This window comes from Nerophis ophidion, linkage group LG10, assembly GCF_033978795.1.
Source record: "Nerophis ophidion isolate RoL-2023_Sa linkage group LG10, RoL_Noph_v1.0, whole genome shotgun sequence".
NCBI classification, from domain to species: domain Eukaryota; kingdom Metazoa; phylum Chordata; class Actinopteri; order Syngnathiformes; family Syngnathidae; genus Nerophis; species Nerophis ophidion.
The window spans coordinates 61,941,329-61,967,077 of record NC_084620.1 but is presented as its reverse complement, the minus strand read 5'-3'; the positions used below and the strand labels follow the sequence as shown (position 1 = coordinate 61,967,077).

General features: G+C 42.5%; 2 protein-coding genes across 5 annotated transcripts; one reads left to right on the top strand and one right to left on the bottom strand.

Annotated features, from left to right (window-relative positions):
- Nucleotides 1–778: 778 nt before the first annotated feature.
- On the top strand, nucleotides 779–15,291 carry tmem243b (transmembrane protein 243, mitochondrial b). Of its 2 annotated transcripts, none has more exons than XM_061914375.1 (5): nucleotides 779–864; nucleotides 6,818–7,029; nucleotides 7,121–7,171; nucleotides 14,183–14,287; nucleotides 14,799–15,291. In XM_061914375.1, exons 2-5 carry the CDS (start codon nucleotides 6,952–6,954, stop codon nucleotides 14,916–14,918), a joined length of 354 nt encoding a protein of 117 aa, XP_061770359.1. In that variant the 5' UTR covers nucleotides 779–864; nucleotides 6,818–6,951; the 3' UTR covers nucleotides 14,919–15,291. The 2 variants fall into 2 exon arrangements, with proteins under 2 accessions (XP_061770359.1, XP_061770360.1); XM_061914376.1 differs by lacking the exon at nucleotides 779–864 and adding an exon at nucleotides 3,884–3,932.
- dmtf1 (cyclin D binding myb-like transcription factor 1) lies at nucleotides 15,231–25,717 on the bottom strand. Of its 3 annotated transcripts, XM_061914362.1 has the most exons (17): nucleotides 25,514–25,712; nucleotides 20,972–21,087; nucleotides 20,791–20,874; nucleotides 20,639–20,724; nucleotides 20,473–20,581; nucleotides 20,309–20,385; nucleotides 18,520–18,677; nucleotides 18,351–18,383; nucleotides 18,171–18,280; nucleotides 17,879–18,107; nucleotides 17,616–17,767; nucleotides 17,372–17,548; nucleotides 17,218–17,294; nucleotides 15,843–16,001; nucleotides 15,605–15,772; nucleotides 15,440–15,530; nucleotides 15,231–15,385 (listed from the first exon to the last, which is right to left on the bottom strand). In XM_061914362.1, the coding sequence occupies exons 2-17, from the start codon at nucleotides 21,078–21,080 to the stop codon at nucleotides 15,351–15,353; spliced, it is 1,854 nt and encodes a 617-aa protein (XP_061770346.1). In that variant the 5' UTR covers nucleotides 21,081–21,087; nucleotides 25,514–25,712; the 3' UTR covers nucleotides 15,231–15,350. The 3 variants fall into 3 exon arrangements, 2 of the variants coding, with proteins under 2 accessions (XP_061770346.1, XP_061770345.1); XM_061914361.1 differs by having other exon boundaries at nucleotides 20,473–20,724; XR_009808581.1 differs by lacking the exon at nucleotides 15,231–15,385 and having other exon boundaries at nucleotides 15,605–15,764; nucleotides 20,473–20,724; nucleotides 25,514–25,717.
- Between the last annotated feature and the right edge of the window lie 32 nt (nucleotides 25,718–25,749).

The window sequence follows — 25,749 nt, the reverse complement described above, 5'->3', positions numbered from 1 at the left end:
AGGACAAGATCGCAGGTACCAGCGGCCCAAATGAGTTTCCTCCGCCGGGTGGCGGGTCTCTCCCTTAGAGATAGGGTGAGAAGCTCTGCCATCCGGGAGGAACTCAAAGTAAAGCCGCTGCTCCTCCACATGGACAGGAACCAGATGAGGTGGTTCGGGCATCTGGTCAGGATGCCACCCGAACGCTTCTCGAGGGAGGTGTTTAGGGCACGTCCGACCGGTAGGAGGCAACGGGGAAGACCCAGGACACGTTGGGAAGACTATGTCTCCCGGCTGGCCTGGGAACACCTCGGGGTTCCCTGGTAAGAGCTGGACGAAGAGAGAGTCTGGGCTTCCCTGCTTAAGCTGCTGCCCCCGCGACCCGACCTCGGATTAGCGGAAGAAGATGGATGGATGGATGATGATCATCCATCCATTTTCTACCGCTTATTCCCTTTTGGGGTTGCGGGGGGCGCTCATATATTATTCATATATTATCTATATAATATATGTCATATATTATTTATTATCATTATTGTTTATTGTGAGTGAACTGTGGTGCTGAATTTCCCCCAATAAAGTACTTTCTATTCTATTCTATTCTATTCTATTCTATTCTATTCTATTCTATGATTGATTGATTGATTGAACTCCTCCACTTTGAAAATGAATCAATTTAGAATATCAACAGGTTACTTCAATATAAGTTTTTAATGAGTTTGCATGTTTTATTTTGGCTATTTTTGGAAGGCAGTCTGGTGTCTGCTCACTAAAAAGAAAGACATTTGCCTTTAAGGACTCGAAGCTCCTCCCCTTTATGACGTCATCGAGTCTGTCTCCTGCTGTCGCCAAACTTTCCAGCACAGCCGACATCCGCTTTAAGAGGTAAGTCTTCGCCTCTTTTCGGTTATTTACATTCCGACTACGCGGTGATGTCTTCTCCCAAATGTTCTCATTCGTGGCGATGACGTCACTGCGCGTTGTTAGCTTAGCCTCGCTGCATTTAGCCCGGTAAAGCTCAAGTTAGCATGAGAGGCTAGCAGCGCTTTCTGTGTTTGCTGAGCGTCCAGTTTCACTTTCACTTCCTGCATACATTTCCCAGCGAGCTGTTTGACGACTCCTTAAGTTACTTGTGTCTTTGCTGAGAGAATAAACAATGGCGCTGCTAGCGAATACATCGCAGCATATAGCACAGCTATCCCGTACGGTGGCCGAGAGGCGTGTAAACAGCAAAGACACACAAAACACCGACAAGGAAACACAAAACACAGCAAAGACACACTAAACACAGACAAGGAAACACAAAACACAGCAAAGACACACTAAACACAGACAAAGAAACACAAAACACAGCAAAGACACACAAAACACAGTAAAGACACACTAAACACAGCAAGGACACAGCAAAGACTCACAAAACACAGCAAAGACACACAAAACACAGCAAAGACACACAAAACACAGACAAAGACACACAAAACACAGCAAAGACACAGAAAAGACACACAAAACACAGCAAAGACACACAAACACAGCAAAGACACACAAAACACAGACAAGGAAACACAAAACACAGCAAAGACACACTAAACACAGCAAGAACACAGCAAAGACACACAAAACACAGCAAAGACACACTAAACACAGCAAGGACACAGCAAAGACTCACAAAACACAGCAAAGACACACAAAACACAGCAAAGACACACAAAACACAGACAAAGACACACAAAACACAGCAAAGACACACAAAACACAGCAAGGACACAGCAAAGACACACAAAACACAGCAAAGACACACAAACACAGCAAAGACACACAGACACACAGACAAGGAAACACAAAACACAGCAAAGACACACAAACACAGCAAAGACACACATACACACAGACAAGGAAACACAAAACACAGCAAAGACACACTAAACACAGCAAGGACACAGCAAAGACACACAAAACACAGCAAAGACACACAAAACACAGACAAAAGACACGCACAACACAGCAAAGACACACAAAACACAGACAAAGACACACAAAACACAGCAAAGACACACAAAACACAGCAAGGACACAGCAAAGACACACAAAACACAGCAAAGACACACAAAACACAGATAAAGACACACAAGACACAGAAAAGACACACAAAACAGACAAAAACACACAAAAGACAGACAAAACTCAGGCAAGGATGCAATGTAGTGTTGTCACCATGCCAATATTTTGGTACCTGTACCAACATGTATTTCGGTACTTTTGTAAATTAAGGCAGGCCTCAAATTTTCACTTTTTAAGGTGAAGGCAAGTGCTACCTTAACCCCTGTGTAATGTTTATATTGTTGTTACTCAGCCAATGTTTGTGGGTCTGATGGACCCCTTTTGTGGCTTTTATTGCCTCGCAATCAATCACTTTTATGTTAAAATAATGAACAGATTTTTACCTTATCCCAATAAACATCTGTCCAGATGTTTACCTTATCCCAATAAACAACTGTTCAGTATTTTAACATGAAAGTGTTTGATTGTGATGTATTACAAGCCAGAAAATGCAACAGGTCCATCAGACCCACAAACGCTGGCTGAGTGACAACAATATGAACGTTGCACGGAAAATTTATCTGACAGTTTCTGCATCCCACACGGATTCTTCTTTTGTGTTTCTGCCCCTGCGGTTCCCACACAAAATTGTTTGTCAACACTGTCTGCTCTCATTTTCTCGCTCATTTGACCCTCAGATGTTCTGTGTACCTAAACTCTGTCCTCCTCCTGTCTCGGTGTGTGTGTGTGTGTGTGTGGTACACAGAACATCAATTTCCATACTTCTATTAGCCTCGGGTCTAGTGGACCCGGACATCTTATATGTAATAGAAATGTGTTTGGTGGGTGTATGGTCATTACATATGTATTCTGATAAATGTTCTTCACAGAAAATGAGCCAAAGTCAGTGAGTCTCAGTTCGAAAAATTAATTAATTGTGGAATTTTTCTTCTAATAAAATATTAAAATTAAGTCCCACAGACCCGAACACCACACGAGGGCTCATATTTAAGGGCACCAAGGCATACGTTATTTTCTTTTGAGGCAAAATAAATATATATGTATATATATATATATATATATATATATATATATATATATATAAATCTCCTGAGGTTTGAGGGAACCCCTCATGAAACAGTTCTGTAGAGATGAAGTAGTCTTGTGATGCATATATGTATATATATATATATATATATATATATATATATATATATATATATATATATATATATATATATATATATATATATATATATAAAATATATTATAATGTATTAAAAAATGTGTTTTTGTCTTTCATAAGTATTGTGAATGATAGACAATATGGGGCGGTATAGCTCAGTTGGTAAAGCAACTTGAGGGTTCCAGGTTTGATCCCCGCTTCTGCCATCCTCGTCACTGCCGTTGTGTCCTTGGGCAAGACACTTTACCCAAATGCTCCCAGTGCCACCCACACTTGTTTAAAAATGTATGTGAAGCGCTTTGAGTCACTAGAGAAAAAGTGCAATATAAATATAATTCACTTCGCTTCAAAGTTCCAATAAAGTTAACATTCCAAGAAAGTTCAGTTCCCCTTTAAAGACATAAGTAGGATGCCGAGAGTAATGTTAGCATAATAAAAACCTACATTTTTATTTATGTCTTTGCTAAGTTTTCTATAAAACTGAAATATTAAGTTTAAGAGTTTAAGAAAGACAGAAAGAAAAATGTCCTGGTAGCCTGGCCAGCTTAATGTATTTGTGTTAGCTTGCAGCAATTGTCTAATGCAGATGTTTTTGCCTTATGACCCCATACGGGACAAGCGGTAGAAAATGGATGGATGGATGGTCTGGGTTTTATTATTCTCCACTGTAATTCCCAGGCACTGAGCGGTACACGCATGGTATTAGCGGCCCTGACTGGACACTTTGGTAAGTGCTATGATCTTCCAGCATCAATCATAAACCGCATTGTGACCAGTACATCCAAACTGACAGTTCGGTTTGGTGCTCGTCTCCTTGGACAGCACGCTCATAAAAAAACATTTGCCTTTTGGTTTCACTTCATGCTTATCTGCGTAGGGGCCGCTGTTAGGATCCTCTGACTGGCAACTTTCAGATGGACCAAATGCGGCTCCTTTTGGCTCCGTCTTAAGGTCCCTTGTGCATCACAAGTCTGATGCGGAATGTAGCTTAAGGCCGATTATAAGCTGTTTTCATAATCGGGCTCTTGTTTTGGGCTACCAAAGCTCTGCCGGCCGGGCTTTTTTTCTCCATTCCTGCTGCCTTGTGACCCACAAAGGCTCAGGAGAACATCACAAGCTGCAAAAGTGTGTGTGTGTGTGTGTGTGTGTGTGTGTGTGTGTGTGTGTTGGGGGGGTGTACAGCTGCTTGTGTGCACGTTGCAGCAGAGGCCAGATTTGCTTCCCGTTTGCAGCATCACTGTGGTCGTTGTGGTTGTAAAAGAAAGAGGAAGCAAAGCAGTCAAATCACTTTTCTAACTGCGGTTTCAAATCTTTTTACTTTCTTTTTCACTTGCAACTAGGTGTAAGAAGTAGGGCTGGGCCATATGGCCTTTTTTTAATAGCTCAATATTTTTAGGCCATATTACAATACACGATATATATCGATAGCTGGGCGATATATCGATATACACGATATATCGCTGGTTTGTCTCTGTGTGATATTGAAAATCAGCCAGATTTTTGTTGGAAACCTAATCCTACACCGATAAAACAGAGGTGCCACTGTACTGCTGGTTACATGGTCAGGGATCAGTTTGATTTAGTTTATTAAGGATCCTCATTAGTTTACACCACAGTGGAGACTATTCTTCTTGGGGTCCAGGCAACAAACATCCCACAATCACAAAACAAAGATTACAATGCAGTAAAACATGATCAAATAATAAAATGTTGTAATACAAAAATAGCAACAACAAAGAACCAAAACAAAACAGTAACTCATAGTTTACATAATAATGTTCATACCAAAGATAAAAAGAGCAATATAAAAATCCATTTATCCATTTTCTACCGCTTATTCCCTTTCGGGGTCGCGGGGGGGCGCTGGCGCCTATCTCAGCTACAATCGGGCGGAAGGCGGGGTACACCCTGGACAAGTCGCCACCTCATCGCAGGGCCAACACAGATAGACAGACAACATCCACACTCACATTCACACACTAGGGCCAATTTTAGTGTTGCCAATCAACCTATCCCCAGGTGCATGTCTTTGGAGGTGGGAGGAAGCCGGAGTACCCGGAGGGAACCCACGCATTCACGGGGAGAACATGCAAACTCCACACAGAAAGATCCCGAGCCTGGATTTGAACCCAGGACTGCAGGACCTTCGTATTGTGAGGCAGACGCACTAACCCCTCTGCCACCGTGAAGCCCCCAATATAAATATATATATATATATATATATATTTTTTGCAAAAATAAAACAAAGAACCATCTGCCTAAAATATACACATTAGTGTACCAAAGACAAACAGTAAGTGACGAAAAAGTACCATCCATCCATTTTCTACTGCTGGTCAGTTAATCAATAAAATAGTCAATAATCAATAAAACCAGTCATGACATTAGGTACAATCTAAAATAATCTCTTTCTGCAATACTTCTCCTCTTATTCTATTCTTAAAACCCTCTGTGCTGGTCGTTGATAGCAAATATTGTGGAAGTCGAAGTCCAGTAAGTGATTGCCATGTGCGTTAGTCTTTTCAAAACATCAGTTTTGGGTTTAAGACGGGTGAGAGCACCTCCTTAGGGCTAGTCTGGTACCGTAGTTGTGACTCTCACTAGCAAGCAACAGCTGAGAATACAGATTAGCAGGTTTGGGGGGCAATAGAATACAGACTGTGGTGAAGTAGGCCGGCTTTGTCACGTGAAGAAGCCTACAATTTTTGTTTGTTTTCCACTCCGTATGCTGAGTGGCAATATAAGATGTATAGCTCGATATTATTTCCGTCAAGTAAAAACAAAACACAAAACAGTCCTACTCAGTGGCCGAGTGGTTAGAGTCCGCCCTGAGATCAGTAGGTTGTGAGTTCAAACCCTGGCCGAGTCATACCAATGACTATAAAAAAAAATGAGACCCATTGCCTCCCTGCTTGGCACTCAGCATCAAAGGTTGGAATTGGGGTTTAAATCACCATAAATGATTCCCGGGCGCGGCACCACTGCTGCCCACTGCTCCCCTCACTTCCCAGAGGGTGATCAAGGGGATGGGTCAAATGCAGAGGACAAATTTCACCACACCTAGTGTGTGTGTGTGACAATCATTGGTACTTGAACTTTTTTACTTTAGTTACCTGAGATACTGAGTATATCATTATTTTGTCTTAGTAAGTCAATATTTACTAAGTCAAAATAATGACTTATTGTAAATAAGTGTTTGCAAAAGAGTTAAAAGTGGGGCCACATGCTGACAAATGCTCAACTCATCATGCTTAATTTACAGGACAAATAAATATATAAATATATATATATATATATATATATATACATATTTATTTAAGACTTTAGTTTAGGCGGTTGCTCTTTGTCGTTAAGGCGGCCCCCTTAACAACAAAGCGCTGCGGGAAACCCTGCATGATCTCAATGCCGGTCCTAAATGAGCAATGGAAAGCTAGTCTGGCAGCTCTGTTTTGTGTAAGATGGATTTTATTTAGTTGTTGTTTGGATGCATTAGACCAGATTGCTGGGCAGTTGTCTAGATGTGACGATACAATGGATTGTGTAACTTGCTTAGTAGTGGTGTTAGTTAAAAAATAGGCACTTCAGTCATTTGTTTGTGCTTGTGTCACACAGACAAAGGTAACATCCACCGGGCCAACACCTCAGTCCCATCAAGACCTGGATGCTGTGCATGAAGACCACGCAGAAGGGTCGGTAGCAGGCTAGCATGCAACACAGAAGGTGGCGCTGCTTAGTGCGTGTGCACCATGGATGAGTTCAGTAGCAGGACGTACGGCACCAGCGGCCTGGACAACAGACCGCTGTTTGGGGAGACGTCCGCACGGGTAGGGAGCTCACACAAATGAGGGTTGCTCACCATGTTTAGTGTTGCCATGGGAACGCTGACCTCACATGATCGCCTGTCTTCTCATCCAGGATCGCATCATCAACCTGGCAGTGGGGGGATTTACCTCTCTCGTTGTGTTGGTAAGTACTCCTAACACTTTTGTCACCCCTTTTTAAGGAAAAAAGCAAAGTGCATCATGTCATGTGACCAGTGTTCCAGTCCAGACCATGAAGAAAAGCTGCGCTGTTTTACCGGAGCAGCGTGGCTCAGATGTTAGGGCAGTCGTCCAAAAACTTGGTTTCCTGAAACGAATCCAGCTTCCGCTATCCTAGTCACTGCCGTTGTGTCTTTGGGCAAGACACTTCACTCACCTCGCTCCCATTGCCATGGCAGGACTCCCGTGAAAAAAGGATTTTAAACCCCAGTCGGACTTTACTGGATAAATGAAGTTTAAAAAAAAACGCATTGTAAAGTCAAGCAAGCTCTCTTAATCTTTTACAATTCATCCATCCATCAATTTTCTACCGCTTGTCCCTTTGTGGTCGCGGGGTGGTGGCTGGAGCTTATCTCAGCTGCATTCGGGCAGAAGGCGGGCTCATAACTGCATTTCGTCATTACTGCCAGCTGCCATCCATTTTTTACCGCTTATTCCCTTTTAGTACAGGCCAAAAGTTTGGACACACCTTCTCATTCAATGCGATTTCTTTATTGTCATAAGTACATGACGTCATTACTCATCGAAAGAATGCCATGTCAAATCAAATCAACTTTATTTATAAAGCACATTTAAAATGTACCACAGGGGTAGCCAAAGTGCTGTACAATGGGCAGGTTAAAAGATAATACGAGAACCGAGCAAACAACACAACACAAACAGAACATGATACAAAATAAATAAATAAAACATAAAGACAGGTTCACAGCAGGTGTATAATGGGGCGCCATTGCAGGATGGATATCACTCAGTGTTATAAGCCAAGGAATAAAAGTATATTTTTAAGAGAGATTTAAAAAGAGGAAGAGAGGAGGCTTGTCTAACATTCAGAGGTAGGTGGTTCCAGAGCTTGGGAGCAGCAGCGGCAAAAGTTCTGTCACCTCTAAGCTTCAGTCTTGTGTCAGGGACCCTCAGTAGCAGCTGATCACATGATCTTAGGGATCGGGTGGGGCAGTAAGGCTGAAGGAGGTCGGAGAGATATAGATAGATAGATAGTACTTTATTTATTCCGTCAGGAGAGTTCCTTCGGGAAAATAAAAATTTTCAGCACAATCCCATTCAAGATCGGACAAACATTACAGGGAGACAGAACAGGATCACTGACGGGTCTGCCGACTTCCAGCGCCCCTTTTAAAAAAGATGAGATACAGGTAAACAAGGGGGGGGGGTCGGAGAAAAAAATATAGGATTAAAATAAAATAAAAAAATCGGTCTTAGCCTGGGCCCTGGAGAAGGGGGTGCAGACTGAGGCCAAGGGAAAAAAACAACTCATAGCCATAGTACACATCCCTCTTACATGTGTGTAAGAGTCAAACATCAAAGAACACAGAGGACATTAAAGACATTAAAGCAGCAGATACAACCAGACACTTCTACATACAGCTATGAATAAAAAGTAAAAGAAACATATCCACTGTGGTGGCCTCTGCGGTGTTCCACGCCATCGTCCGCTGGGGTGGAGGGAGCATGGCCAGAGACAGGAGCAGACCCAACAAAGCAACCAAGACGGCCGACTCCACTCTCGGCTAGTGATATGTTGGCGCGAGGTTGTTCAGACTATTTGAAAGCTAACAGAAGGAGTTTAAAATTGATTGGATAAGGGAGCCAGTGAAGGGACGCTAATATAGGGGTGATGTGCTCACGTCTGCGGGTCTGTGTTAGCAGAAGAGCAGCAGAGTTCTGCACCAGCTGCACGCCTGGCTAATGCCTACATGCAGGGCATTGCAGTAGTCTAAACCATTCCAGATAAAGGCGGGAATTAATTTCTCCAGATCATGTCCTGACAGAAGCGGTTTCACTTTCACTATTTGGCGTAATTGATAAAAGCTTTTTTGAACGACGCTGCTGATTTGTTTTTCGAATTTAGAATCTGAGTGCAACTTTACCCCCAGATTTGTGACACAGTCGCTGAGATACGGGGTCAGAGTGCCGAGGTCAACGTTGGGGGAGGGAGAGTGACTTGGACCGAACAACATAACTTCGGTTTTGTCTTCATTTAGACTCAGGAAGTTAGCTGAAAGCCAGGCTTTGATGTCGTGCAGGCAGTCAAACAGACGTTGAACCAAGTTATTTTGTGCCATGGGAAAATAGATCTGGCAATCATCGGCATAAAAATGAAATGCAATACTGTACTTCCTAAAAATAGAACCAAAGGGGAGAAAGTAAAGCCCAAAGAGGATTGGGACAAGGATTGAGCCCTGGGGGACCCCGTGTGGTAGAGGAGCTGTGGAAGACATAAAACGGTCTATTTCTACACAAAAACTCCTGTCGACTAGGTACGACCGGAAGCAGTTGAGGGTGGCACCCTTAATACCCACACAGTTCTCAAGACAAGTGATTAAGGTGGCGTGGTCGACGATGTGGAACGCAGCAGACAGATCTAAAAGCACCAGGACGACATATTTGCCAGAATCAGTTGACAGGAGGATATCATTAAAAACTTTTAGAAGCGCTGACTCTGTGCTGTGGAGGGCTTTAAAACCGGACTGGAACAGCTCAGCGATACCATTATCCTCTAAGAAGAGCAACAAGTGACTGTAGACAACCTTCTCTAATATTTTGGAAATGTATGGAAGATTAGAGATAGGTCTAAGGTTAGAGAGGAGAGAGGGGTCGAGGCTTGGTTTTTGAAGTAGAGGTCGTACCACTGCATGTTTAAACTCTACTGGAACTATTCCAGAAGAGAGGCTACTATTGATAATGTTAAGGACACTTGATCCAATAGTAGCAAATACCTCCTTAAACAGGTGAGGTGGGAGGGCATCTGCAGGAGAACCAGAGGGCTTCATATGACTAACTGTGTAAGGGCATATGCAAAGCAGTAATCAGAGCAATCAATCAATCAATGTTTGCTTATATAGCCCTAAATCACGAGTGTCTCAAAGGGCTGCACAAGCCACAACGACATCCTCGGCTCAGATCCCACATCAGGGCAAGGTAAAACTCAACCCAATGGGATGACAATAGTAAACCTTGGAGGGGACCGCAGATGTGGGACACACCCACAAAACACGGAATTACAGGTGGCTACTATGTTAAGTGCAGTTAAAATACAATAGTGGAGGCCCTCAGGGATATTTTCGTTCGCTTTTGTATAAAAGCGCCAAATTTGGCACAGGTGTAGTTCAGGACATAATAAAATGATTTAGCTTGGGCGCCCGCGCCGGGGACCTTTGGGGTCGCCACAGCGGCCAATCAAATATGGCCGCCACTTATAATAGCTTTTGTCTCCAACATTTAAAACAGATGAGCTACAAATGTAAACTTGGTGTCTATTTTATGTGTTTTGACAATTATAAATGTGTTGGAATGCTCATTTTTATTTTTGGGTTTGTCTAGACCCCTTATTTGCATATTTCCAGGTGGCGTTTTGCTATTCTGAAGACATTGGACGTAACTTGGGCATTGTTATGAGTAACACCTGGTGCAACATGCAGGATTCCTTTCTATTGTTTGTATGAAATGTCGGGGGGGGGGGGCGGCTATTGCTGTGACATTTTGAAGACATTGGTTTCGCTTAAAGGGCTACTACTCTTTGGTTACTTGCGGGGGAAGCCACGTGGAGGCTGTCTTCCTCTCTCCCTTTTTATTTATTTTTTGATTATTATTATTTTTTTTAGGGGGGTGGGGTTGTTTTTGTTGTTGTTCCCCAATTACTTAACAAAAGCTGCACTAAGTGTGCGCATCCAGGTTAGTGTGATGGACCCTCATTGTTGGTGCATGCACCCGCACATGCAACAGACCCCAGATTTAAAGCACTTGCAGCGCCCGCTACAAGACTTCTTGCACCCGCTGTGAAGAAGGATGGCACAGGCTGTACTGGCATCTGGCAGATGGGTCCAGTATGGTTCCCAAGTCTTTGTTGTCGAGGTGTTCCATCTCCACATTCCAAAATTGGGAATATTCAGTTTGACGGAGGTTGCCTGACTCCAATAAAAACTGGCCTGCAGCAGTTCCCTTTTTACATGCTGAGTCAGTGCAGCTTGGGTGGGAGGAAGGTTCTCAAGAGACTTTGTACCATTTCAGAATAGCCACTGTCTGGCCTCATCTACACTACTGCAGCCACAGTTCTTACAGTACATGATGACAAACATACGATCCAGTCGTTGCATGTAAACAGGATCAGAGTTGATCTTCTCAAGCTCCAAGGTGAGGGCAACCAAGGTGTCTGTGAGATCTGGTGTGGCCTCCCAAGCTGCCCATGCACTCTTTTTCCCATGGCCAGGGAAGGCTGATGTAGTATCACATCCTGTCAGAGCATGGAAGAGAGGCAATGCCAGTGACTTCTGAGGACTTATTGCATTGCGGATTTCATTGACAGGAATGTCTCGGTAGCTCTTTCCACAGCCAAAGCGAATCCAAAGATCTGTGATCTTTAATGCATCAAAAAAGTGGATTGCAACAACAACATCATCACGGTCAACAGTACGGACAAAAGCCTTTTTATGACCATTGGCCCCAGCATTGGCAAAGTGCAGACCCATCCTCGTGTCTGTTTCATGATAGTTACAAGGCTTAAGTGTAGACAAATCGAATCCAGGCCTGTTGCAGAGAACATCATCATTATTCGTACACAGCAGTAGTTTACCCTGCATGTCATCCTTCGTGAGCTCGACACAAGTCCAAACAGTTCTTTCTTGTTATCTTCATTTTTCAGGAATTCACTGTTCCAATTACACTTTGGAATAGGAGTTCTGCCAACGCCTATTTTAGTTATATTCCCAATTCCTCAGCGTTGGTGATTTTGTGCTTTGAGGTTCTTCTCTGGATATGTGTCAAACACAATGTCCAAGCGCTCAACAGAGTCTTGGCTCATGTATGACCTAACAAACCCTGCAATATTGGTGTTTATGTAGTCATTGAATGTATTTGCAGCGAGGGGCCGGACCATTTGGGCCATTACTGCTCCATCAAGCACTATTACAGTGGCCTTAGCTGCTGCTATGCAGACTTTTTGGACGTTCAAGCATTCAAGTATGTCCGCCTTAGTGCTGCTGCGTAAAAGCCCTTGGTTGGAAATGCTGGGTGGCTCGCTCTGGTTTTCATACTTGAAGAACTCTGCCATGATTGAAGGGAAAGGAATAGTTGGGTGATGAGTCATGTTTTGCTTTTGAATGCTTTTACTGCGTTTGGCTTTTCAATCTGGTCGATTTGCAAAAGTCAAGATGTTTGTCCGTGGAATTATATCCGAAATGGGCTTTGTGGCCTTCTCAAGTCTCTCCTCTACATAAGCTAAATGTAGGGCTATACCAACTTTGTGAACAGTTATTTACATTCTACTATGTCATGTACTTATTTACATTCTACTATACCATGTACTTATTTACATTCTACTATACCATGTACTTATTTACATTCTACTATGATGTCATGTACTTATTTACATTCTACTATACCATGTACTTATTTACATTCTACTATACCATGTACTTATTTACATTCTACTATGATGTCATGTACTTATTTACATTCTACTATACCATGTACTTATTTACATTCTACTATGATGTCATGTACTTATTTACATTCTACTATGATGTCATGTACTTATTTACATTCTACTATACCATGTACTTATTTACATTCTACTATGATGTCATGTACTTATTTACATTCTACTATACCATGTACTTATTTACATTCTACTATACCATGTACTTATTTACATTCTACTATACCATGTACTTATTTACATTCTACTATGATGTCATGTACTTATTTACATTCTACTATACCATGTACTTATTTACATTATACTATGATGTCATGTACTTATTTACATTCTACTATGATGTCATGTACTTATTTACATTCTACTATGATGTCATGTACTTATTTACATTCTACTATACCATGTACTTATTTACATTCTACTATACTATGTACTTATTTACATTCTACTATACCATGTACTTATTTACATTCTACTATACCATGTACTTATTTACATTGTACTATGATGTCATGTACTTATTTACATTCTACTATGTCATGTACTTATTTACATTCTACTATGTCATGTACTTATTTACATTCTATGATGTCATGTACTTGTCTACATTCTACTATGATGTCATGTACTTATTTACATTCTATGATGTCATGTACTTATTTACATTCTATGATGTCATGTACTTATTTACATTCTATGATGTCATGTACTTATTTACATTCTATGATGTCATGTACTTATTTACATTCTATGATGTCATGTACTTGTCTACATTCTACTATGATGTCTAACATTCTACTATGTCATTAACTTAATCTACAATGTCTTGTATTTACTTAGCATTCCACAATGATGTCATGTACTTATTTACATTCTACAATGTCATTAACTTAATCTACAATGTCATGTATTTAATTACCATTCCACAATGATGTCATGTATTTAATCAACATTTTACAATGATGTCATTAACTTAATCTACAATGTCATGTATTTAATTACATTCTACAATAATGTAATTAACTTAATCTATAATGTCATGTATTTAATTACCATTGTACAATGATATATATTTAATTACATTCTACAATATGTATTTAATTGCATTCTACAATGTGTATTTCATCACATTCCACAATGTCATTACCTTAACAACCTACAATGTCATGTATTTAACATTCTACAATGTCATGTATTTAATTACATTCTACAATGATATGTTTTTAATCACATTCCACAATTGTCATTAACTTAATTTACAATGTCATGTATTTATTTACCATTCAACAATGTCATGTATTTATTCACATTGTACAATGATGTCATTAACTTAACAACCTACAATGGTGTCATGTATTTAACATTCTACAGTGATGTCTTGTATTTAATTACCATTCAAGAATGATGTCATGTACTCCATTGCCATTCTACGACGATGTCATGCTTTAATTCACATTCTCATGATGTCATGTGTTTACCTTGCAGGTGACTGTGATCAGCTCCTTTGTCTTCCCATCGTTGCCTCCACGGCCACTCAATGTCTTCTTTGCTGTTTGCATCCTGCTTGCCTGCGGCTCTGCCATAGTACTGGTACATACACACACACACACTTTCCTGCGGCTCTGCCTTAGTACTGGTACATACACACACACACACACACACACACACACACACACACACACACTTTCCTGTGGCTCTGCCATAGTACTGGTAGATACACACACACACACTTTCCTGCTTGCCTGCGGCTCTGCCATAGTACTGGTACATACACACACACACGCACACTTTCCTGCGGCTCTGCCATAGTACTGGTACATACATACACACACACACACACACACACACACACACACTTTCCTGTGGCTCTGCCATAGTACTGGTAGATACACACACACACACACACACACACACTTTCCTGCTTGCCTGCGGCTCTGCCATAGTACTGGTAGATACACACACACACTTTCCTGCTTGCCTGCGGCTCTGTCATAGTACTGGTAGATACACACACACACTTTCCTGCGGCTCTGCCACAGTACTGGTAGAAAAGACAAACACACTTACCAAAAAAATGCGTAAACACAACTTTTCGCCTTAGATCTTCTGGTACCGCCAAGGCGATCTGGAGCCCAAATTCCGCAATCTGATCTACTTCAAGCTGGCGTCCATTGTGCTGCTGTGTCTGTGTGCCAACCTCTACTTCCACGATGTCAGGTGAGGAGCAGAACGCCGCCACCTCACCACGTGGACTCTTGATGGACCAAAAAGGACGTGCACGCACACATCACTTCCTGTTTGTGTTTGTCTGACGGACCATGGACATTGTGGAAGTTGCCACGACGACCAGCCTGTCGCGACACGCTTCGAAGATGAACACCCCCACTACGGCACAAAGCACTTCCTGTCAAGTGGTGACCTCCAAAGACTAGGTTGGACATGACGTAGGAAGTTGACTCACTAGTTGGGTGAAGGTCTAGCTTCACATGTGAAGTGTTTGTGTAACTTTAACACCCCCCGCCCTCACACGACCTTAGGATTGTCAGTTTCCTTTTTTTATTTGACTATTTTACGGAATAAATACATGCAACTGAGTCCGCTCTTCTTGTTTGGCGCATTCGACGTAACGTGTCCTTTTGAAGATGAAAAAGTTCTAATCGGAACCTTCCTGGTTCTCCAAGATGGGATCTGGGGACAAAGACGTCTTTAGTTGAAGTCAAACACACGTCACTGCTGCATCACCTGTCAGCGTGCTGCTGATGTTGGGAGAGGACACCATCAGGACGGCGCCGTCGCTCGCTATCTCGGGATGCGGCGGTGAGGCGGTCATCTCCTGATGCACGCAGACAAGATGTTGGCATTTTTGATCAAGCGTCGCTGCACACATCTTACCAAACTCCTTCACACCTTCGTCATTGGCTCCTCACTTCCCGCCACTTTTTCCGAACCTTCCAGAATATTGGAAGCATCCTGACTCCGCCCCTCGGTCTCTACGACCAGCTCAGGGTCCGTGGGGGAGGAGTCGGAGGTGAGAGTCTGGATGATGACGCCGTCGCTGGAGCAGAGGCTGTTGGCCTTCAACAAACATGAAACATTAAAGCGTGGTCCTCGTGCAGATAAGTCCGGAAGCGGCGTGGAGACGAACCGCCAGGCTGTGGAGGATGATGTGCTCGTGGGATGCTGAGGAGGAGCCCGTCGTCAAGGTAACGGTGCCGCTATTGGCTAAGCTGATGGGCAGACCCTGATTGGATGTTGTCTGCAGGACGTATGTGCCCGGCGTGCTGGTGGGCTGCAGCTGGAAGGACTGACAGTGACAGCAACATCAACATCAACATCATCATCATCATCATCACTTCAGCACACAGGTGTCAAATGTAAGGCTCGCAAACACCTGGAAATGGTATGTCAACAAAGTACTTCATATTTTCTCACTAAATGTAACGGATTATTTTCATTTTGACAGAAAAAATATATGTACTGCTTGAAATATTGCAGTATATTATCTTACTTTCCAAACATGTTTTTTTTGTCCAGTAGAATAGAAAGTACTTTATTGATCCCTGAAGGAAATTCAGCACCACAGTTCGCTCACAATAAACACTAAAATTTACAGCAAACTACCCATTATATTAATAATAATGACAATACATTTTACATTGTTCTTTACAGCATATTAATGTATATTGAAAAAAATTACTGTTTTTTGCGTTAAAATTCTGTTGACTGAACTTCCGGTTGTGACTTAAATCTACGGTTGTTGTTATTAACGGTGTATTACTGTAATTGGAAAGACGGTACATTTGTTTTTACGGGAGAAAAACTGGCAGCTAAGTTCCCAGAATAAAAAAAAAAAAACTTTTCTATTCACAATATAATGTTGTGATTCTGGCAACTAAGCTGCCAGCTTTTTCCGTTAACCCCCCCAAAAAAACAATGGTACTGTTTTGAAGTGAAGTGAATTATATTTATATAGCGCTTTTCTCTAGTGACTCAAAGCGCTTTACATAGTGAAACCCAATATCTAAGTTACATTTAAACCAGTGTGGGGGGCACTGGGAGCAGGTGGGTAAAGTATCTTGCCCAAGAACACAACGGCAGTAACTGGGATGGCACAAGCGGGAATCGAACCTGCAACCCTCAAGTTGCTGACACGGCCACTGTACCAACCGAGCTATGCCGCCCCATAGCTTTACCACCTACTGTAAAATGTTGTTTAAAAAAACATCATACAGTGAATTTTTTTAAAAGTTAAGTTTTTACAGTAAAATTGACAGTCTACTTAAAACAATGTCCACCCATCCATCCATTTTCTACCGCTTATTCCCTACGGGGTCGCTGGAGCCTATCTCAGCTACAATCGGGCGGAAGGCGGGGTACACCCTGGACAAGTCGCCACCTCATCACAGGGTCAACATAACAATGTATAAAATAATAATGAAGTCCAGAGGCAAGTTCATCCATTCTTCACTGTTACAAACATGGCTGCCATGTGGCCCTCCTGCTTCAGCACATCCACTTACCGGCAAGATCTCAAAGGCCTGCAGAGCTGCGCCGCTGAGTGTGATGGCGTCGCCGTCGCCGCCTGCCGCCGTAGGGTCTGAGCAGAAGAAGGAAGTGACTCGGGTCAGCGCTCGAATGAGGCGAGGGCGGCACCAACACGGCGGCCAGCCTCACCCAGGTGCGTGATCTGGAGCGGGATCTGCACGGGGATCTGCAACGCCGCCACGGAACCGGGGGCGGGGCCTGCGCCGCTCTCCTCCAATCGGCTGAGTCGTATCTGGAGGGAGGGGCTGCATGAGCCGCTTGCCGCCTGTGAGGACGCCATGACCTCGTGGAGGGCCTTGAGTAAGACTGCACGCACGCAAGATGTCAGCACTGACTACAAGAAACAGCAAAAGTTTAGTTTTCTTGCGCCTACCACTGAAGGGGATCTTCTTGTGATTGGCTATTTGTCTCTTGATGCTCCACCATTTAGATCGCAGCCACTGCGGCGAGCGCACGCTGCTCCACCCGCCAGCAAGCTCCTCCCACTGGATTTCATTTTCATCTTCCACTTCCAACTCTAAAATCCTTACCCACACATACACAAAGCTATAAATGTGTGTGTGTGTGTGTGTGTGTGTGTGTGTGTGTGTGTGTGTGTGTGTGTGTGTGTGTGTGTGTGGACATGTCCTCCCTCACCTTCGCGTGAGGTTGAGGTCGTCGTCTTTGGTCCACTCGGTGCCGCCGCTGTGCTTCCAGTTGAGGTAGTTGAGCCATTTGGAGCGACACTGTTTCTCCGAGCGTGTGCCCACCTGATTGGCCACCGAGGCCCAGGACACACCCCTCGTGACCGCCGACCCCAGAGAGGCGCCCGCCATCTCGTACACCACCTCGGCCAGACGGCGCTCCTCCTCCTCGCTCCACTTCCCTGAGCACAAAGCAAACTAAATATAGTCTCTCCATACACGGCTCGGCAAGAATGACTTTGTACCCGTGTTGCACGTGTCCTTCATCAGGCGACAGCGGTCCTTGACGGAGGAGGCGCTGCGGCCCAGCACAGCGCCGATGGCGGCCCAGTCGTTGCCATGGCGATCTCTCAGCCTGAACAACAGCAGCCATGTGACCACCAGACAAACGGCAAAACGTAGAAGACGATGACGACAAAACTCACGTTTTTAACTTCTCAATCTCTCCTGGGGTGTACCTGACCGACCACACACACACACACACACACACACACACACACACACACACACACACACACACACCCACACACACACCTCATGTTAGCGCACGCCTACTTCACCGTCACTGAGGTCGTCGCCCTTTTCCTCACTCACTTGCCAACGTGGTTGCGGTTGTCGTACATCCGTAGAACTCGTCTGTAGACGGCGAAGAGCGGCCTGTTCAGTCCCAGCGCCACCGAGCGGTAGAAATCTTTCCTCTCTTCTTTGGACATCTCGAAGATGATCTCGGCCGGGTCATCCATGCCTCGCGACTGAAACGGAAACACACACAAACACACATTACACCAGGGGTGGACAAACGTTTGACTGTAAAAAATTTGCCGAAAGGAGACAGCATGTACATATATACTCACATACATTATTCAAATGTATGTGTGTGTGTGTGTATATATATATATACACATAAAAAATGGACAAGCAGTAGAAGATGGATGGATGGATATATATATATATATATATATATATATATATATATATATATATATATATATATATATATGTGTGTATGTATATATAATATACATACATACATACATACAAACCAGTGAAGTCGGCACGTTGTGTAAATGGTAAATAAAATCAGAATACAATGATTTTAAAATCCTTTTCAACTTATATTCAATTGAATAGACTACAAAGACAAGATACTTAATAATCCAACTGGTAAACTTTATTTTCTGCAAATATTAGCTCATTTGGAATTTGATGCCTGCAACATGTTTCAAAAAAGCTGGCACAAGTGGCATAAAAAGTCTGAGAAAGTTGAGGAATTTCTCATCAAACACTTATTGGGAACATCCCACAGGTGTGCAGGCTAATTGGGAACAGGTGGGTGCCATGATTGGCTATAAAAGCAGCTTCCATGAAATACTCATTCACAAACAGGGATGGGACAAAGGTCACCACTTTGTCAACAAATGCATGAGCAAATTGTCCAACAATTTATGAACAACATTTCTCAATGAGCTGTTGCGAAGAATTTGGGGATTTCACCATGTAAGGTCTGTAATATAATCTAATGGTTCAGAGAAACTCCAGAAATCATTACATGTAAGCGATATTACAGACCTTCAATCCCTCTGGCAGTACTGCATCCAAAAGCAACATCAGTGTGTAAAGGACATCACCACATGGGCTCAGGAACACTTCATAAAACCACTGTCAGTAACTACATCTGTAAATGCAGGTTAAAACTACTATGCAGAGTGAAAGCCATTTATCAACAACACCCAGAAACGTTGCCGGCTTTCTGGGCGTTGTCATCTAAGATGGACTGATGGAAAGTGAAAAAATGTTCTGTGGTCTTGACAAGTCCATATTTCAAATTGTTTTTTGGAAACTGTGGACGTGGTGTCCTCCGGACCAAAAAGGAAAAGAACAATCCAGACTGTTATAGGCGCGAAGTGTAAAAGCCAGCATGTGTGATGGTATGGAGGTGCATTAGTGGCCAAGGCATGGGTAACTTACACATCTGTGAAGGCACCATTAATGCTGAAAGGTACATACAGCTTTTAGAGCAACATATGTTGTCATCCAAGCAACGTCTTTTTCATGGACGCCCCTGCTTATTGAGTGTATGGACATTTGTTATAATGTCCACAACGTTTAGTGAGTAGGTTGTGTGTGTTCTGTGCGACCATGTGTGTTGACTTTCTGTGTGGGTTATAGTTGAGCTGCACCATGAGTGGGAAAGGTTGTTTGGATTGGGTCATATAAGTTGATGCTATGCTCATGCCACTTCAACATAAAATTCATGGTCATTGACTAAAAATGGCCAGATAGTGGCATATTTGCAGCATTAGACTATAAAATATTCAAAATGAGGTTTAACACATGCTTCATATTTTAATTGGGGACATCAATCGGGCCAGACTGAACCCACCTTGACGTACTGCTTGATGTTAGTGATGAGAACGTCGATCTCCTCTTTGGACCACATCCCTTGTTTCCACTTGTGACCTAGCAGGCAAAGGAAGGAAGAAAAAAAAAAGGACACCCGGTTAGTTCCTCGCCATTAGCAGGTGCTTGCCAAAATGGCGTCCTGACCTTTGTGGGCCAGCGAGTCTTTGTCTTCTTTGGTGGTGAACCACGCCTGGCTGACGGCCGACACCTCCGCCTTCTCGTTGGCCGCCAGCTCCGCCTCCTCGCGCAGGACCTGCGCACACGCCTGTGACTCCACTGTGACCCGCGAGTCTCCGGGGGCGTGGCCTACCTGAATGTGAGCCACGCCCTCCTGAGAGAGGCCGCCCTCTGCCGTGGTTGTCATGGTGACCTCAAAGCGCTCCTGGTCGTCGGCCACTGAGGACCCAGGAAGACCTCGTTAACTCGCTATCACTAACTAATTATGCAATTGTGTTTGCTCACTGGGCACCGCCACCACGGAAAAGGACGAGTCGGAGTCCTCTGGGGCGCCACGCACTTTTTTGGCAAAGGGCTCACAGTCCTCATCTGCGCACGCACGCACACACGCACGCACACACACACACACACACACACACACAGTCAGCACACAAAGGTGAGTGGTTTAGGATTGAGTGTGACACACCCTTAGGGGGGGCGTGTAATGCGACGTTGTCATGGTTGTCTTGCGTCAGTGTGACCGACTCCACCGCTTCCAGCGTGTCGCCATCACGCTCCTCCTCGGCGGCGCTCATCCCTCGCCTGCAAGTCATAATAATAATTAGTAACAACCAAACTGTTGATCTTATTCACATGTAAATCTGGTTTCTAAACCCTGTAACGTCAAACCTGCTCCCACTGCATTATTGGTTCTTTGTAAAAATGACAACACATCTAACGGTAAAAAAAAAAAAAAAAAAAGTACCGTTTTTTCCAATTACAGTAATATGCTGTAAAAAATATTGCAGTAAAATTGTGGCGACTGAGCAGACAGTTTTTTTCTACTGCAACTGTAAAATCCCCCAAAATGATCGTCTATGTACAAAGTTATAATACACAATTATTTAATATTATTCATAACTTATTCAGGGTTACAACAGATTTAGCGGGAAAAAACCAACCAATTGTACCGTTTTTCTAATAGCAGTAACATGCTGTAAAAATATTACAATAAAATTGCAAAATTTTAAAAAATGATTGTCTATGTACAAAGATAATACACCATTATTTAATATTATTTTTATTATTCAGAAATTACAACGGTTACAACGGATTTAACGAGGGAAAAAAAACCCAATTGTACCGTTTTTCCAATTACAGTAATATGCCAACATAATTTTGCAGTAAAATTGTGGCAACTGAGCTGCCAGTTTTTTTCTACTACAGCTGCAAAATAAAAATATTGTCTATGTAAAAATATATCAGACAATTATCTAATATTATCACTAATATTAGTCAAATTATTCAGGGTTACAAGGGATTTAACGATAAAAAAAAACAATTGTTTATCGTTTTTTTCCAATTTCATTAATTTGCTGTAAAAAAAACAACAACACTGTGAATTGTACAGTAAAATTTTGGCGACTGAGCTGCCAGTTTTTTTTTACTGCAACAAATCCCCCCCAAAAATGATCGTCTATGTAAAAAGACATAATAGATAATGATTTAATATTATTATTATTAGTCCTAAATTATTCAGGCTTACAATGTACAATTTGATGGATAACTTGCTTTGAAATCATAAGTCAAGCAGATATTAATTACATCAATTTGAACTCCAGTTGTTAAATACACAATAGTATATTTGTTGCATTATCACATAATATTAAAGTTTAAAAGATATGCAATCACATGCAATAAATCTATGTTTTCTGTCAAAATGGAAATATCAAATACATTTAGTAAGATAAAATAAAATCCTCCTGCTTTTTATTATTGATAGTCTAGACCAGTGGTTCTCAAATGGGGGCACGCGTACCCCTGGGGGTACTTGAAGGTATGCCAAGGGGTACCTGAGATTTTTAAAAATATTCTAAAATTAGCAACAATTCAAAAAGTTGTAAATATGAATGTAAGTTCATAAAGTGTGAAAAGAAATACAACAATGCAATATTCAGTGTTGACAGCCAGATTTTTTGTGGACATGTTCCATAAATATTGATGTTAAAGATGTATTTTTTTTGAAGAAATGTTTAGAAGTAACTTGATGTATCTCTATTACAATCCCCAAAGAGGGCACTTTAAGTTGATGATTACTTCTATGTGGAGAAATCTGCATTTATCATTCAATCACTTGTTTAGTTTAACAAGTTATTAGTTTTTTTTTTTATATCTTTTTTTCCAAATAGTTGAAGAAAGACCACTACAAATGAGCAATATTTTGCACTGTTATACAATTTAATAAATCAGAAACTGATGACATAGTGCTGTATTTTACTTCTTTATCTCTTTTTTTCATGCAAAAATGCTTTGCTGTGATTAGGGGGTACTTGAATTAAAAAAGATGTTCAGAGGGGGTACATCACTGAAAAAAGCTTGAGAACCACTGCTCTAGAACAGCGTTTTTCAACCTTTTTGGAGCCAAGGCACATTTTTTTCATTGAAAAAATGCGGAGGCACAACAGCAGCAGAAATCATTAAAAAATGAAACTCAGTAGCCGATATTGACAGTAAAAAGTTGTTCTCTGAATTTAAAGCATAAGCAGCATGCATGACTATAGCTCTTGTCTCAAAGTAGGTGTACTGTCACCACCTGTCACATCACACCCTGACTTATTTTCACTCTTTTTGCTGTTTTCCTGAGTGTAGTGTTTGACTTCTTGTCTTGCGTTCCTATTTTGGTGGCTTTTTCCTCTTTTTTTTGGTATTTTCCTGTCGCAGTTTCATGTCTGTCTTTAAATATTTCCCGCATCTACTTACTTTTAACAATCAAGAATAATTCAGTTGTTTTTATCCATCTTTGTGGGGACATTGTTGATTGTCATGTCATGTTCAAATGTACTTTGTGGACGCCGTCTTTGCTCCACAGTAAGTCTTTGCTGTCCTCCAGCATTCTGTTTTTGTTGACTTTGTAGCCAGTTCAGTTTTAGTTTGGTTCTGCATAGCCTTCCCTAAACTTTACTGCCTTTTCTTAGGGGCACTCACCTTTTGTTTATTTTTGGTTTCGCTGCCTCCCACTGTTTCTGACATCTACAAAGCAATTAGCTACCGGCTGCCACCTACTGATATGGAAGAGTATTACAGGGTTACTCTGCCGAGCTCTAGACAGCACCGACACTCAACAACAACACAACATTTGCAGACTATAACTACTGGTTTGCAGATAATATTTTTAACCCAAAAAGGTGAAACTATCTCCCACAGCACACTAGTGTGCCACGGCACATTGGTTGAAAACAATGGCCTAGACAGCAGTTCACTTATTTTTCTCCAAATCCACTGAAGCAACAAACAAAATACTAAAGTTGTTTTAGTTTTCCCCTCAAACTGAACTCTTTCTTAAAAGAGTTTAACAGCACGTGTGCTGAATTTATAGCAATACTGTCAATCATTTTGTTGCAGAAGAACAGAAGGAACTGTCAGATACATTTATTGTGGCATGTAATTTTTTTTTAACTTCCATCCATCCATTTTCTACCGCTTATTCCCTTTTGGGGTCGCTGGCGCCTATCTCAGCTACAATCGGGCGGAAGGCGAGGTACACCCTGGACAAGTTGCCACCTCATCACAGGGCCAACACAGATAGACAACATTCACACACTAGGGACCATTTAGTGTTGCCAATCAACCTATCCCCAGGTGCATGTCTTTGGAGGTGGGAGGGGCCTATCCCCAGGTGCATGTCTTTGGAGGTGGGAGGGGCCTATCCCCAGGTGCATGTCTTTGGAGGTGGGAGGGGCCTATGTCCAGGTGCACGTCTTTGGAGGTGGGAGGGGCCTATGCCCAGGTGCACGTCTTTGGAGGTGGGAGGGGCCTATCCCCAGGTGCATGTCTTTGGAAGTGGGAGGAAGCCGGAGTACCCGGAGGGAACCCACGCAGTCACGGGGAGAACATGCAAACTCCACACAGAAAGAGCCCGAGCCTGGATTTGAACCCAGGACTGCAGGACCTTTGTATTGTGAGGCAGACGCACTAACCCCTCTTCCACCGTGAAGCCTTTTTTTTTTTACTTTTATTTATAAATTTCAACATTTACAAACAGATGAGAAACAATTAAAATAAGTACAAAAACGGTACAAAATAAAATAGCGCCAGGGGGTTGTAAATTCAAAGTAACTGAAATAGAATCCCCGCGACCCCGAAAGGGAATAAGCGGTAGAAAATGGATGGATGGATGGATATATATATATATATATATATATATAATAAAGTGCAAAGCCATAGGCTCACTCAATGTTAGTAAATAACTTAAAGTTGGAACACAGCATCATCGTTTTCACAGCGTTTTTGTTGTTCGAGGTAGAGAGTTTTAAGGTAGCGTTCTACATCTTTTTTAAAGGCACAAAGGACAGGTCAGGTATTGAGAAACTTACATTTATGAATGTAAAACTTAGCCAATAGAATAATGAGGTTGCAAAGTTAAAATTCCTTTTCAATGTTTTCTTCATACAGTGTAGAAGCAAATATGACGACTTTAAAACAAAGCACACATTTGTCATGAACATTGTCCAGCATGAAGTGAAAGATGGCTTCCATAGTGATGGAATGTTTTCACGGCCTGTTAATTAGCTGAGATAGACACCAGCGACCCCAAAGGGAATAAGCGGTAGTAAATGGATGGATGGATGCATTATTCTTGGTAAGATGACGTCATTAGTTGTGAGTCAAACTATCCACTGCCGCCCTCTGCTGGTCACGCCTGGAAATGTCCATTCAATGGACAAATGCATGAAATATTTAGTTTTCCCAAACTGTGTTTTGTTTCCCATCACATTGCAGGATGAACACATGACAATCTTGACTTTACACGGACATGAGTTGCGTGGGAAACACAAGTTAGATCGTGCATCCGACAAAAAAGGAGGAAAGAAGCTGCGGCGCCATTTTAGTGGCCCAGGAGAAGCTAATGGCGTGTCGCCTTTCTTCTCTTAACATGGCGACTTCACTGCGGCTCGAAGCGCTGCGATGCGTCTCCGGTGTTGGCCAGCAAAGACAAGAGCAGACTTTTACCGACGAATGGAACACTTACTTCCTGTTTGTGGTCCGGGGACTTGCAGGGACCAGGATGGAACACTTACTTCCTCCTTCTCATCCGGGGACTTGCAGGGACCAGGATGGAACACTTACTTCCTCTTTGTCATCCGGGGACTTGCAGGGACCAGGATGGAACACTTACTTCCTCTTTGTCATCCGGGGATTTGCAGGGACCAGGATGGAACACTTACTTCCTCTTTGTCATCCGGGGACTTGCAGGGACCCGGATGT

Coding starts and splice junctions, on each gene's coding strand:
- tmem243b (XM_061914375.1), top strand. CDS start 6,952: ATGGATGAGTTCAGTAGCAGGACGTACGGCACCAGCGGCCTGGACAAC. Junction 7,172..14,182: donor TTACCTCTCTCGTTGTGTTG/GTAAGTACTCCT, acceptor TTTACCTTGCAG/GTGACTGTGATCAGCTCCTT. Junction 14,288..14,798: donor GCGGCTCTGCCATAGTACTG/GTACATACACAC, acceptor TTTTCGCCTTAG/ATCTTCTGGTACCGCCAAGG.
- dmtf1 (XM_061914361.1), bottom strand. CDS start 21,080: ATGAGCGCCGCCGAGGAGGAGCGTGATGGCGACACGCTGGAAGCGGTG. Junction 20,386..20,472: donor AGACTCGCTGGCCCACAAAG/GTCAGGACGCCA, acceptor TTTGCCTGCTAG/GTCACAAGTGGAAACAAGGG. Junction 16,002..17,217: donor AGGCCTTTGAGATCTTGCCG/GTAAGTGGATGT, acceptor TGTCACTGTCAG/TCCTTCCAGCTGCAGCCCAC.